We start from the raw sequence: 13887 nt of genomic DNA on the forward strand, positions 1-13887 counted from the left end.
GTCAATAGGTAGCCTGGGTCGACTCGACGTCTGTCATGGTCGGCGGAATGACATTGCGGTGTCTACTTAGACGCTGCCCCTGCGCGCTGACATCAGTTCTTTTTCCGCGCCAGTCTTGTGCATATCTGGAGAGAGCTACCTCTTAGTCAATTTTTGACTTCTTTTTTCGATTTCTTTTAGAGTCTTCCGTCTCCTGGTGTACGAGGGATGTCCCATCGACGGACCGTGTTCAAGCCGTGTGAGGCCTGTAACCGCCTGATGGTGGTTACGGACCCCTACCTCGGGTGGCTCTGGTGCCTGGAGTGCAACCACGACCCGAAGTCTTGCTCCGACTGTTGGGCCATGAATCCCAGGTCTGTGGGAGCGGTCCAGAAAGTTGTTGGAGGCCCGGCATTTGGCTTCGCGTTGCTCGAGGTACCGATCGAGAGGAAGGTCTTTGGTCCAATCGCAGAGCCACCACCATCATTTGTCATCCAAGTCTTCGAGATCTTCGAGTAAGTCGAAGCACAAGAAGGTGAAGATGAGCGTCGCTCTTCACCTTCTCCCCGTCGGTTGGCCGACACAGCGCTTGACCCGGAGCATTGTAGTTCTCCAGCTCTGTCTTAGGAGCCTGCTCCAGGTACGGCTCAGAGTTTCTCCCCTTTTCCCGGTGCTGGAGCGTCCCCTGCCCAGCTTTGAGCTTTTTATGAAGCACTGCATGTCATCTTTGGGCAGCCCGACTCTGCTGGTGTACCTTCGGGCCCCTCTGACTTGGCTGGGGCCCTGGGACTTGGAAGCCGGCGGCTCCGGCGCCAGAGGGCGTCTGAGGATCCAGGCGGGGATCCGGATCAACGCCGGTCGACCTCACGGTACCTTCCCCGGCGCTAATCCAGATGACGATGCCCCAGGCGCTGGTTGTGTCCTGATCGGCACTGACCCCAGCCTCAACCCCCATTTGTACACGGGCCGGACTGACCTCTGGACCGGCGCCATAGGGTACATTTGTGCCTCTGTTTATCCCTGGTGTTCCTTTCAGGCCTGCCTGGTAACCAGAAGAGGGTGAGGAGGACTGGGAGGGGTCTGTGGACCCTTATGCTGACTGTCAGATGTTGTTTCCTCTGGGCCTGACGCGATGACACAATGGCCCACCTCTCGATACCTTCAACTCTGATTTTTAATTTTACAGAGTATTGAAGTGATCAAGCGGGGGGAAGGGATTTAGGAAGGGGGCAGCTGGGAAGGAGATCTGTAAAATAAGTTGGTATACAACACAATAAGCATTTGACATACTCAACTGAACCATAACAACTATCCAAGTTGCATCCTAAAATGGTATTTCAAGTTAAACTTTGTGTCATCAAGCTGCTGACTGTTCTATAGTGACTAAACAATACTAAATGCCACTTAAAGTCACTAACCAGTTGTCTAATGCTTATTCTAAACAATGTTGTCCAGATTGGCAAATTGTCTTACATAATATGCTGCCAGATAAGCATTCGAAGTATGAATGGTTTTCTATATCACTGGTTCAGAACATAAAAGGTTAAATCACCTTTGCAGTAAATAACCTCTTTACAGGGTCACAAAAATCATAAATATGCTTGAATTGAAAAGGATAAAGAAAAGTAAATAAAATGAGCAAGGAAACGATTGTTATGCTTTGTTTTCTGTTTGGTAAATATGCGAATGAGCCAATAAACACGAAGAACTAAATGCTCAGAATGTTCGCCAGATATGTAAATTACTGTACAAGACGCTAGCGTTATGGCTTAAGAAACTGTTTTTATATCAGGCTTTCCCTCCTACCTACAGAGTACGACCTACTCTGTCTTCTGTGCGGAGTGGAGTTCGGGAAAGTCGCTGCGGGAGCCGGCACGTTCCTTCGTAACCCAGGAATGCTGGAAGAAGATCTTCTAGAGTCGGCCTTCTGAAAGCGTCCCACGAGAGACTTCAGGAGGAGTGGGACCCCGCCAAAGGAGACGCGAGCCTGAATAGAAAAGGAGAGCTCACCGCAATAGAGGAGAAGATCTTCCAAAGGACAAAATACCGGAACTCCGGTAAAAAGATCCTCTCTTGCTGGAGTCAGGGGAATAGTGAGCGCAGGGAGAAGGGCGTGGTCACTGACGTTAAACGTGGCCACGTCCCATCACAAACAGCTCACCCATAGCATGCTGGGAAATGCAGTACACAATAGTGAAAGACTGCATGTAACTTAACACCTTCAATGCTACAGGGTATTTTTCTGCTGCGCTGGACCTTCTTTTTTCCCATTGTTCATGACAAGGTCAGCTCGTCATAAGCACAGCTCCAGTGGACCTGCATGACGAGCTGACCTTGTCATTAGCATGGAAGAGGTTAACAAAGGAAGGAACACTGGACCTGCAAAACAGATAATGGACTGCAATAAAAATTAGACTCCTTCATTAATGACAGCAAGTCAATAAATAAATGATTTTTAAACATGATTCATATAGGCATGATTTCAAAATGTAATAACAAATATACATTCAGCAAGGCATTCATATTAACGTAAATGGGAGCAGAGTAACCACCGACTTGCAGAAGCAGACACATGCACTTTGCCACAAAGCAGTTCAGCGCATAATGGCATGCATGCGTGGGAGATAAGTGGGGCACACCCTAGACCGCGCTGTGCCGCCCTAGTTCTGACACTGACCAACTTGATAAGGCAGACTGGCGAGAGGACCTGGGTGACGCCAGTGGTCTGGATTCCTCCCCAGACCTTGCCATTCTTTCTCCCCCTATCGATGGCAACAGAGAGTTTTATGCAGTGGTGTTGGATAGGGCGGCTGAGGCCTTGGGCCTGGAGCTTCCTACAGTGGCAGTCAGGACTAACCTCCTGACAGAGGTGCTTCAACCAGCAGCGGCCTCTTCGGAGCCCCTTCTGCCTTTTAATGAAGCCCTCATGGATGTCCTTCTGGGCACTTGGTCCAAGCCAGCACAGGGGCTCCTGCAGACAGGATGATGGCCCGACTCCCCCGCCTGGCCCTGGGTGACCCACTTTTCATCTCCCGACCCCGAGAGCTTGGTAGTCCAAGCCTCGCCCTTTAAGGGCGCATTCCCTACTGTTCCCCCAGATAGGGAATCCAAGCAGCTGGATCATCTTGGGAAGAAGATGTTTTCTTCCGCCAGCTTAGTGCTGCGGTAGGTGAATACTGCATGCCTCTTGGGCCGTTATACCCATACAGTGTGAGATACGGTTGCGCAAGTGCTGCCACAGTGCCCGGAGTAGGCCCAGGCCGTTCTCACCTGCGCAGTGGCAGAGGGTAGAGACGCAGCCAAATTCACCATCAGATGTGGGCTGGATACCACTGATTCACTGAGCAGAGTGGTTTCCACGTCAGTAGCCCTGAGGCGCTGCGCCTCGTTGAGGAAGTCTATTTTCTCTGGGGATGTACAATTTAACTTACTGGACATGCCCTTTGATTACCGTCGCCTTTTTGGTGTAAAGGCAGACTCTGCGCTCGAGCGCATCAGGGACTCCAGGGCTACGACCAGATCCTTGGGCCTCGTAAAAACCTCGTGCCCCAGACAGCTATGGAAGGGGTGAGCCGCCAAGTTCGACTCAGTCTAGGCACGGGTTCATGCACGCTGTCCAGCCTGTGCATGGCCGCAGACTTGGGACCCAGGAACACAGGTCTGATGGCTAGCGAGGAGGGCCAGTCCACCCTGCAACAGCCTCCAAACCTTCCTAGTCCGATCTTTCAGGGTCGCCAGTGGCCGGCAGGATTCGCCATCACTTCGCTCACTGGCATACCATCACGTCGGACAAGTGGGTTATGCAGGTAGTCTGGACTAAAGACTATTCCTCCCTCCTTGACACCATCCTTCGATCGCATGTCGGAAGATCATTTGGCTCTTCTCTGCCAGGAAGTTGCAGCTCTGTTGACCAAGGGAGCTATTGAAAGGGTCCCTGTGCCGTAAGTAGTTTGTGGTTGCTACTCCCACTACTTTCTGGTATTGAAGAAAGACATAGGCCTGCGTCCAATCTTAGACCTCAGGGCCCTCAACCTCTTCCACCGGAAGGAAAAGTTCAAGATGCTCACGTTGGCTCAGGTCCTGTCTGACCTCGACCCCAGAGACTGGATGGTAGCATTGGACTTGCAAGACACTTATTTCCATATCCCCGTCCTGCCGGCCCACAGGCGTTATCTATGGTTCAGGGTGGACCTCGAGCATTTTCAATTCACTTTGCTCCCTTTTGGCCTTACCAGCGCCCCTCGGGTGTTCACGAATGTGATGGCGGTGGTCGCAGCTCATCTGCACAGATCAGGGGTTCCAGTCTTCTACTATCTCGACGACTGACTGTTGAAGGCGAGCTTTCCCCAGGCTGTCTTCTCCACTTGCAGACTACGGCGAACATTTTGCATTTGCTAGGTTTTACTATCAATGTGCAGAAGTCACACATGACTCCTTCTCAGAAGCTCCTTTTCATCGGAGCGGTTTTGGATTCGGTGCAGTTTCAGGTTTATCCCCCTGAACAGCGAGTCTGGGATATTCGGGCTATGATACCGATGTTTCAGCCTCTATTCCGAATTTCTATGGTAATGACCCAGAAGCTGCTGGGGCTCATGGCCTCCTGCATCATGCCAAGTGGCATATGCGGGCTCTGCATTGGGACAGGAAGTTCCAGTGGGTGCAGCAATGGGGCAATCTTTCCGACGTCCTGATCTCGGAGGGCACTGCACGTCAATTGCAGTGGTGGTTAACGAACCAAGATTTGTTCAGTGGCAGATGTCTCTCCATTCCCCAACCAGATTTATTGGTGGTGACCGATGCGTCACTCCTGGGATGGGGCGGCCACATTGGAGAAGCGGAGATGAGAGTACTCTGGTCTCTGGTAGAGTCTGGCCTCCACATCAGCCTTCTGGAGCTCTGGGCGATTCATCTGGCACTGAAGGCATTCCTTCCCTCTATCGAAGGTAATGTGGTGCAGGTGTTCACAGACTACAGCACCGCCATGAGATACTGCAACAAACAAGGCGGGGTGGGGTCGTGGACCCTATGTCAAGAGGCTCTTCGCCTTTGGACATGGCTGGAACATCAGGGCATGTCCCTGGTGTTTCAACACCTGGCAGGTTCTCTGAACGCCTCGGCGGACAAGCTCAGGCGTTGGTTGATGATGGATCACGAATGGCGTCTGCACTTGCAGGTGGTGCAAGGTCTCTTTCAGTCGTGGTTAGAGTCTTGGTTAGAGCTGTTTGCCACCCAAGAGAAATCTCATTGTCAGCAGTTCTGCACGCTGGGTTTTCCAAGGTGTCACTCGCTCTACAACGCTTTTCGTCGTGAGTGGAGTTGCGTCCTCTCATATGCCTTTCCGCCTGTACCACTTCTGCCCCGAGTGCTGAAGATAATGCACGACCAGGCCCAAGTCATTCTTGTGGCTCCGGATTGGCCACGAAGAGTCTGGTATCCCGAGCTGCTACACATTTCCATCGATCCTCTGATCAGACTGCCTCTTCGGGAGGATCATGCGTCGCAGCAGGGGACGGTGCTCCACCCGAACCTGTCCAGTCTCCACCTCCTTGCATGGAGATTGAGCGGCGGTAGTTGACATAATCTGAAAGAAACAGGTTAGTATTAGATTCCTTACCTTAGAATATCCCCAGGCGTCAGTCTGGATCCGGAAACTTTTGCGTAGCAGTACCCCTGCGCGTCGGTAGGCGTCGTCTGCAGGCGTCCCCTGCGGCTCCGCGTCGTCGGCGTCGTGCGCCGTGATGACGTCGCTGGAGTATATAGACGCCGCCTCCGCGCGCTGACGTCAGTTCTTCTTTTTTCCGCGCCAGTTAGCGCAGATCCGAAGAGCAGTACTCCGGTCTTTGACCAAGTTTTTTGATAACTCTAACCCTTTCGGTGCCGGTAGGATGCCCGGTTTTAAAAGTTGTGACGGGTGCGACCGCCTGATGTCGGTCACCGACCACCATCGACTCTGCCTCCGGTGCCTGGGCGCCGACCACGACGTCGAGTCCTGCGTCGACTGCCGGGCCTTGACGAGTAAGGCTAGGCGGGAGCGGTCCCGCAAGCTGCTCGAGCTCCGGATGTCGGCCCGCGTCGAGAGCGGTCCCGGTCCCGGTCCGGCCGGAGGTCGAGGGAGTGGTCGAGAGAACGGTCGCGGAGCCGCCACGAGCGCTCCGGAAGTCGTCACCATTCCTCCGGTTCCTCAGGTAAGCGACACAAGAAGTCGGGGCGTCGTCATCGCACCCCCGACTCCCCCCCGACGCTCGCGCGATGCGGCCGGGGGTTCGGGTGGCCCCACCCCCGCGGCTCCGCGTGGGTTGCCGACGCTGCCTGCTCCATACCCGTCGGTCCCTGGGCAAGGCACATCGCGCGAGGAGATAGAGGAGTTCCTCATGGCCATGAGGGCGCTGTCTCCTCCGACGGGGCCTACGGCGCCTGCGGGCCCGGTGGTCCCGTCCGGGGGCCCGAGCGGTTCGGGTGCTCCTGCCCCGGCACCGTCGGGTGCTCCGGCCCCGGCGCCGCCGTCGGCTCCGGCCCCGGCGCCGCTGGGCCCTTCAGGGTCGTCGCCGGCTGGTCACCCGGCCTCTCCGGCGCCGATTCCATTGGGGCAACCCGTGGTGCCGCCTCCGCGCGGCGCCGTGACTCCGACGCCGGTTCCGGCTGGCGTCGGGGCTCCGGCTCCGGGCGGCGCCACCCCCATTCCCTCTCCAATTCCGGACGCGGAGTCGGACCGGCGTCGTCCGACGCCGAGTCCGGCGCCGATAGGGCCCATTGGCCCCGAGGAGCCGGTCTACATCGTTGAATCCGAGTATGGTGATGATGAAGATTATGGAGAGGGTTGGGAGGGGTCTGAGGACCCTCTGTCACGCGAGTGTCAGTACGAAGTGGACTGGACAGGTGACTTGGGTGATGCCAGTGGTCTGGACGAATCTCCTAACCCTGGTTTTGTCTCGCCTCCCACTGTGGCGTCGGAGGCTGGGGCTGCCTACTCTGTGGTGCTGATGAGGGCTGCCAAGGCCTTGAGCCTTGAGCTCCCCATCGCAAAAGTGAAGCCTAACATCCTCACCGAGGTCTTCAAACCGCAGTCATGCCCACAGGAGCCTCTGCTGCCGTTTAATGAAGCCTTGACGGACGTTCTGTTGGGCACGTGGTCCAGGCCCGCTTCAGGTTCGCCTGTTGATAGGAACGTTGCCAGGCGCCACCGTCCGTGTCCGGACGACCCTAAGTTCCTGTCCACCCATCCCACCCCTGAGAGTCTGGTGATCCAGGCCTCAACATCCCAATCCGCATTCCCGTCGGCCCCGCCCGACCGGGAATCTAAGAGGTACGACCAGTATGGCAAGAAGGTCTTCTCGTCCCTGAGTGCGGGACTGCGGTCTTGCAATACCGCATGCCTCTTGGGCCGCTACACCCACTCTCTGTGGGATACGGTCGCGGAGTGTCTGCCGCAATGCCCGCAGGAGGTACGGGACAAGCTCGGCCAGGCTATGGTTGAGGGCCGAGACGCGGCGAGGTATTCCATCAGGTGTGGTCTTGATACGACCGACTCGCTGGGCAGAGCGATGTCCACGACGGTGGCGATTCGTCGCCACGCCTGGCTGAGATCCGCCAATTTTTCGCCGGATGTCCAGAATGCCTTGATGGACATGCCGTTCGATGGCAGTCGCCTGTTTGGCGACAAAGCGGACAACGCGCTTGAGCGCTTCAAGGACTCCAGGGTCACGGCCAAGTCCTTGGGTCTCTCGACCCAGCGCCAGCAAAACGGGTTCGTTTCGCTCCTTTCGTGGCCACGGAAGGGGCGGTCCCACACGTGCTGCCAGCCACGCACCGCAGAACACTTCTCAACGCGGTGGCGGCCGTGGATTCCGCCGTGGTGGCGGTCGGGGACAGCGGCGAGGTCAGGCCACACCTCCCCCCGCAGCAGCCTCCAAATCCTCCTAGTCCGAGCTTTCAGGCCCATGTGACGCCAGTGGGTGGCAGGGTTCGCCATCACCACTCCCGCTGGCGCACTATCACATCGGACAGGTGGGTGCTGCAGCTCGTCCGAAGGGGCTACTCCCTCCCCTTCGAGACCACTCCTCCAGCCATGCCACCGCAGAACCACCGTGTGTCGGGGGACCACTTGACACTTCTGCAGGAGGAAGTTACGGCCCTCTTGGCCAAGGGGGCCATCGAGCGCGTTCCTGGGCCAGAAGTAGGGTGTGGTTGCTATTCCCACTACTTTCTGGTACCCAAGAAGGACAAGGGGGGCCTGCGTCCTATCTTGGATCTACGGAACGTCAACGGCTTCCTCCGGAAGGAGAAGTTCAAGATGTTGACTTTGGCTCAGGTCTTGGCTGCTCTAGACCCACTAGACTGTATGGTAGCGTTGGACTTGCAGGATGCGTATTTTCACATCCCCGTCCTGCCGGCCCACCGGCGTTACCTGCGGTTCACGGTAGGCCACGAGCACTTTCAGTTTATCGTGCTCCCATTCGGCCTTACCAGCGCCCCACGGGTGTTCACGAAGGTGATGGCGGTGGTCGCAGCTCATCTGCGCCGGTTAGGGGTTTCAGTCTTCCCCTACCTCGACGACTGGTTGTTGAAGGCGGGCTCGCCCCAGACAGTCGTCCACCACCTCCAGATGACGGCAGACCTCCTGCACGAGCTGGGGTTTTCCATCAACGTGCCGAAATCACACCTGTGCCCCTCTCAAAAGCTCCTTTTCATCGGAGCGGTTCTCGACTCGGCGCAGTTTCGGGTTTATCCTCCGGAACGGCGGGTCCGGGATATTCAGGCTTTGATTCCCATCTTTCAGCCGTTATCCCGGGTCTCAGTCAGGTTGACGCTGCGGCTTCTGGGACTGATGGCCTCCTGCATCCTTCTGGTGCATCACGCCAGGTGGCGGATGCGGGCTCTGCAGTGGGACCTGAAGTTTCAGTGGGCCCAGCATCAGGGCAACCTATCCGACCACGTCCTGATCTCGGAGGGCACTGCGAGACAGTTGCAGTGGTGGCTTACGGACCGCGATTGGGTCAGGGGCAGATCCCTCTCCCTTCCCCAACCGGAGCACGTAGTTGTGACGGACGCGTCCCTCCAGGGCTGGGGAGGCCACTTGGGAGAGGCGGAGATCAGAGGCATCTGGTCTCCGGCGGAGTCCCGGCTCCATATCAACATGTTGGAGCTGCGGGCGATTCGCCTAGCACTGAAGGCATTCCTCCCCTTTGTCAACGGGAGTGTGGTGCAGGTGTTCACGGACAACACCACCGCCATGTGGTACTGCAACAAGCAGGGCGGAGTGGGGTCGTGGACCCTTTGCCAGGAGGCTCTGCGCCTCTGGCAATGGCTGGAACGTCAGGGCGTGACTCTGACGGTTCAACACCTGGCAGGTTCTCTGAACGCCAGGGCGGACGAACTCAGCCGTCGGTGCTCGGTGGATCACGAATGGCGTCTGAACTCGGACGTGGCAAAAGGCCTCTTTCTGCAATGGGGAGAGCCTTGGTTAGATCTATTCGCCACAGAAGAGAACGCGCAATGTCATCAGTTTTGCGCGTTGGAGTTTCCAAGACGGCACTCGCTCGGCGACGCCTTTCGGCGCGAGTGGAGCTGCGGTCTGTTGTACGCCTTTCCGCCTATACCACTTCTGCCCAGAGTGCTGAAGAAGATCAGGCGCGACCGGGCTCAAGTTATCCTTGTGGCTCCGGACTGGGCTCGAAGGTACTGGTATCCCGAGCTACTCAGCATGTCAGTCGGTCCCTCGATCCGCCTGCCCCTTCAGGAGGACCTTCTGTCGCAGCAGCAGGGGACAGTCCTCCACCCGAACCTGTCCAGTCTCCACCTCCATGCTTGGAGATTGAGCGGCGACAGTTGAGGCCATTTGACTTGCCTCCTGAAGTCTGTGATGTGATTCTGGCAGCCAGGCGTCCCTCCACAAAGTCGGTATACGCCTGCCGGTGGAACAGATTTGTGGCATGGTGCACAGCAAAGGCTGTGGATCCCCTTTCTGCCCCTCTCTCCGAGGTTCTCCTCTTTCTTCTCTCTCTGGCCCAGCAGGGCTCTGCTCTGGGCACTATCAAGGGCTACCTTTCCGCCTTCTTACGGCTACCTGATCAGCCATCTTTGTTCAAGTCCCCTATTGTACTGAGATTCTTGAAGGGCATCACGCACATGTATCCACCTGTTCCGTTCGTGATGCCTCAGTGGGACTTGAACCTGGTTCTGACTTTCTTGATGTGCGCTCCCTTTGAGCCGCTTCATTCCTGTCCTCTCCGTCTTCTCACTTTAAAGACGGCCTTCCTGGTTGCCATCACCTCTGCCAGGAGAGTGAGTGAGCTCCAGGCTCTTTCTGTGAAACCTCCTTTCTTGTCCGTTCATCCTGACAAGGTGGTTCTTAGAACTAGACCTTCTTTCCTGCCCAAAGTAGTTTCTGCTTTTCACATCGGGCAGTCCATCACCTTACCCTCCTTCTTCCCGCCTCCGCATCCTTCAAAAGATGAAGAGCGGCTCCATCGTCTGGACCCAAAACGTGCGCTTTCGTTTTATATGGATCGCACACGCCAGTTCTGGGTGGATGACCAACTATTTGTTGGCTACGTGGGTGAGAAGAAGGGAAGGGCGGTACAGAAACGAACCATCTCTCGGTGGGTCGTCCTGTGCATCAAAGCATGCTACTCTTTGGCTCGGAAGGAGCCTCCTGTTGGGCTGAGGGCCCATTCCACTCGGGCCACGGCGGCTACTACCGCCCTGGGCCGGGGAGTCCCTTTGCAGGACATTTGCCAGGCGGCTACGTGGGCCTCGCTGCACACCTTTGCGAGGCATTACTGCCTGGACAGTCAAGTCCGGAGGGACGGCTTCTTTGGCCGTTCGGTCCTCCAGGATTTTCTGGTGTAGGATTGTATTGGTTCGCAGACCCACCACCGGGGTTGGTATTGCTGGGGTATCTATTCTAAGGTAAGGAATCTAATACTAACCTGTTTCTTTCAGATGAACAAGTTACTTACCTTCGGTAACGATATATCTGTAAGAAACAGTAGTTAGTATTAGATTCCTTACCGCCCCACCCATCCTCCCCGTTCTGCGAACTGATACCTAGGGTTAAGGACATCCCTTTCAGGGCCCTAGTTTCACATGGCACCAGTGTTAGTTCTCACATGGCTCTGCGTGTTCTGGCGCGGAAACGCTGTGTGCAAAGAACTGACGTCAGCGCGCGGAGGCGGCGTCTATATACTCCAGCGACGTCATCACGGCGCACGTCGCCGACGACGTGGACCCGCAGGGGACGCCTGCAGACGACGCCTACCGACGCGCAGGGGTACTGCTACGCAAAAGTTTCCGGATCCAGACTGACGCCTGGGGATATTCTAAGGTAAGGAATCTAATACTAACTACTGTTTCTTACAGATATATCGTTACCGAAGGTAAGTAACTTGTTCTTTTGACCTTCCGTCAGAAGTCTGTAATGTCATCTTGGCAGCCAGGCGTCCCTCCACCAAGTCTGTATACGTCTGCCGAAGGAATAAGTTTGTGGCATGGTGCACAGCAAAGGCTGTGGATCCCGTTTCTGCTCCCCTTTCGGAGCTACTCTTGTTCATCCTCTCTCTAGCCCAGCAGGGCTCTGCCCTGGGCACACTAAAAGGATATCTTTCAGACTTATCTGCCTTTCTTTGCCTTCCTGGTCAGCCTTCCTATTGTCAATAGATTCCTGAAGGGCATTATATATCGCTTTCCTTCTCCTTTCGTAATGCCCCAGTGGGACTTTAACTTTGTCTTGACAATCCTTATGTGTGCTCACTTTGAGCTTCTACATTACTGCTGTATCAGGCTACTTACTCTGAAGACGGCCTTCCTTGTTGCCATTACCTCTGCTCGCAGAGTGAGTGACCTTTAAGCTCTGTCCTCCAAGCCTCCTTTTCTTGCTGTTCATCCAGACAAAGTAGTCCTTCGCGCATAGGCCTCTTTTCTTCCTAAAATGGCTACCTCGTTCCACGTAGGAAAGACCTTCACTCTGCCAACCTATTTCCCGCCTCCGCATCCCTCCAAGGAGGAGGGGAGACAAAGATTTCCGGGTGGAAGATCAACTCTTTGTTGGCGCCAAGAGAGGTCTGGCTGTGCAAAAACGTACCATCTCTCGATGAGTTGCCCTATGCCTTAAAATCTGCTACTCCTTGGCAAAGAAGGAATACCTAGTGGGATTGCTTGCCCACTATATCAGGGCGACGGGCAGCTACTACTGCCTTGGGGTGTGGAGTCCCACTTCTTGACATCTGTCACGTGGCTACGTGGGCACCTCGGCACACGTTTACCAAACATTACTATCCGGACAGCCAAGTTCAGAGAGATGGCTTTTTCGGCCATTCTGTTCTCCAGGACTTCCTGGTGTGAACTTGGTTCGCAGACCCACCTCCGAGGTTGGTATTGCTGGGGCATCTATTCTAAGGTAAGTAATCTAGAACTAATAGTCTCTTTCAGATGAACAAGTTAGTTACCTTCGATAATGATGTATCTGTAAGAGACCTACATTAGTTATATATTCCTTACCGCCCCACCATCCTCCCCGTTCTGCGAACTGACTTCTAGGGTTAGGGACTTATTTCCAGGGCCCTAGTTATGTGCACTAGTGGTCAGTGTCTTGCATTGCTCTGCTCTTCTGGTGTGGATAGTCTTGTCAGAACTGACGTCAGCGCGCAGGGGCGGCGTCTAAGTAGACCTTGCGACGTTATTCCTATGACCACGACACCAACGATAGACACAGAGTTGACCGACACACCTACTGATGCGAAGGGGTACTGCTAAAGAAAAATCTCTGGATACAGTCTGACACCTGGGGGTAAGTCTAAAGGTAAGGAATCTATAACTGCATATGTCTTTTACAGATACATTGTTGCCGAAGGTAAGTAACTTATTTCTTAAGTAAATCTGGGACTCCGTTTTTGATTAATAGATGAATTTGTTTATACAAAATTTAGAAAAGCCTTTTTTCACAATTTTTTTTTCATTTTAGCCAGTCATTAATTATATTTCATATTCGTTTTTTCACATTTTTTCTTGTACTTTTTCAGATCACTGTGATTGGTCGATATGGAAGCACCAATGCCCGAGCCAAGATTCCGTTAGGATTTTACTATGGCCATACATATATCTTGCCTTGGGAGAGTGAGGTGAAGTTAATGCATGATCCTTTAAAAGGAGAAAGTGAATCGGCAAGTCAGCCAGAAATCGACCAGCACTTGTCTATGATGATAGCCTTGCAGGAAGACATACAGTGCAGGTCTGTTTTCAGTTCATTATTGCTGTTTGTTGATGTTGATTTGGCATGGTCATTGTAATGTAATAGCTTGTGCAGTCAACCAGTTCTCCTTCGTATGATCTTCATTGACAGTCATAAACCTTTGAATAATTATCCCCAGAACATTGACTGTATACTAGAGTGCGCCTTCTGAATTCTATCAATGGGCAATCTATTTTGTTATCCTGGGATTATCACTTTTCCAAAAATGAATCCCTCTCATAAAACTACATTGCAGAGCCTTGACCTAAATTGCTTCTTATCCTGAATATAATGGATGGAAAAAATGAGGTCCGATGGGCTAAGAATTAGAAAGTTTAAAAAGCAACTTGTGACTTTTAAAAATATAAAGGTTTTAATCCTATAATACCTTATACTGGCAGTTGCCTCTGAGACAGTTCTTTTTTCCGGCTTCTGAGAGTGGGCTGTGGAATACTGGGGGTATTTTCCAGCCCATTTTGGGCCATAAATATTACATTTTCTGCTTCATTCAACATTTCCTCTTGCTGCAAAGTAAATTCAAGCTTTTTGGTGACCCTCATCTGGTCTGTGTGGTGTGCCTTCCAGCTTCTCATTGTAGGAATTAGTTTTGTACCAGTTATCTATAGTTACCCTATAGGGAGGAAAGGAGATTGGAAAGAGAGGAAAGTTGGAAGAGATGTTTG

At 53.9% G+C, this 13887-nt stretch overlaps 1 protein-coding gene across 4 annotated transcripts in view; it reads left to right on the forward strand.

Moving 5' to 3' along the window:
* Positions 1–13887, forward strand: part of BIRC6 (baculoviral IAP repeat containing 6) — a 2208279-nt gene that overhangs the window by 812898 nt on the left and 1381494 nt on the right. For all 4 annotated transcript variants that reach the window (XM_078648748.1, XM_078648749.1, XM_078648751.1 and 1 more), the window contains one exon: positions 12996–13204. In XM_078648748.1, the coding sequence (XP_078504874.1) occupies positions 12996–13204 (209 nt within the window). The remainder of the gene's footprint in view (positions 1–12995; positions 13205–13887) is intronic.

This window comes from Lissotriton helveticus, chromosome 6 (assembly GCF_964261635.1).
Source record: "Lissotriton helveticus chromosome 6, aLisHel1.1, whole genome shotgun sequence".
Classification (NCBI taxonomy): domain Eukaryota; kingdom Metazoa; phylum Chordata; class Amphibia; order Caudata; family Salamandridae; genus Lissotriton; species Lissotriton helveticus.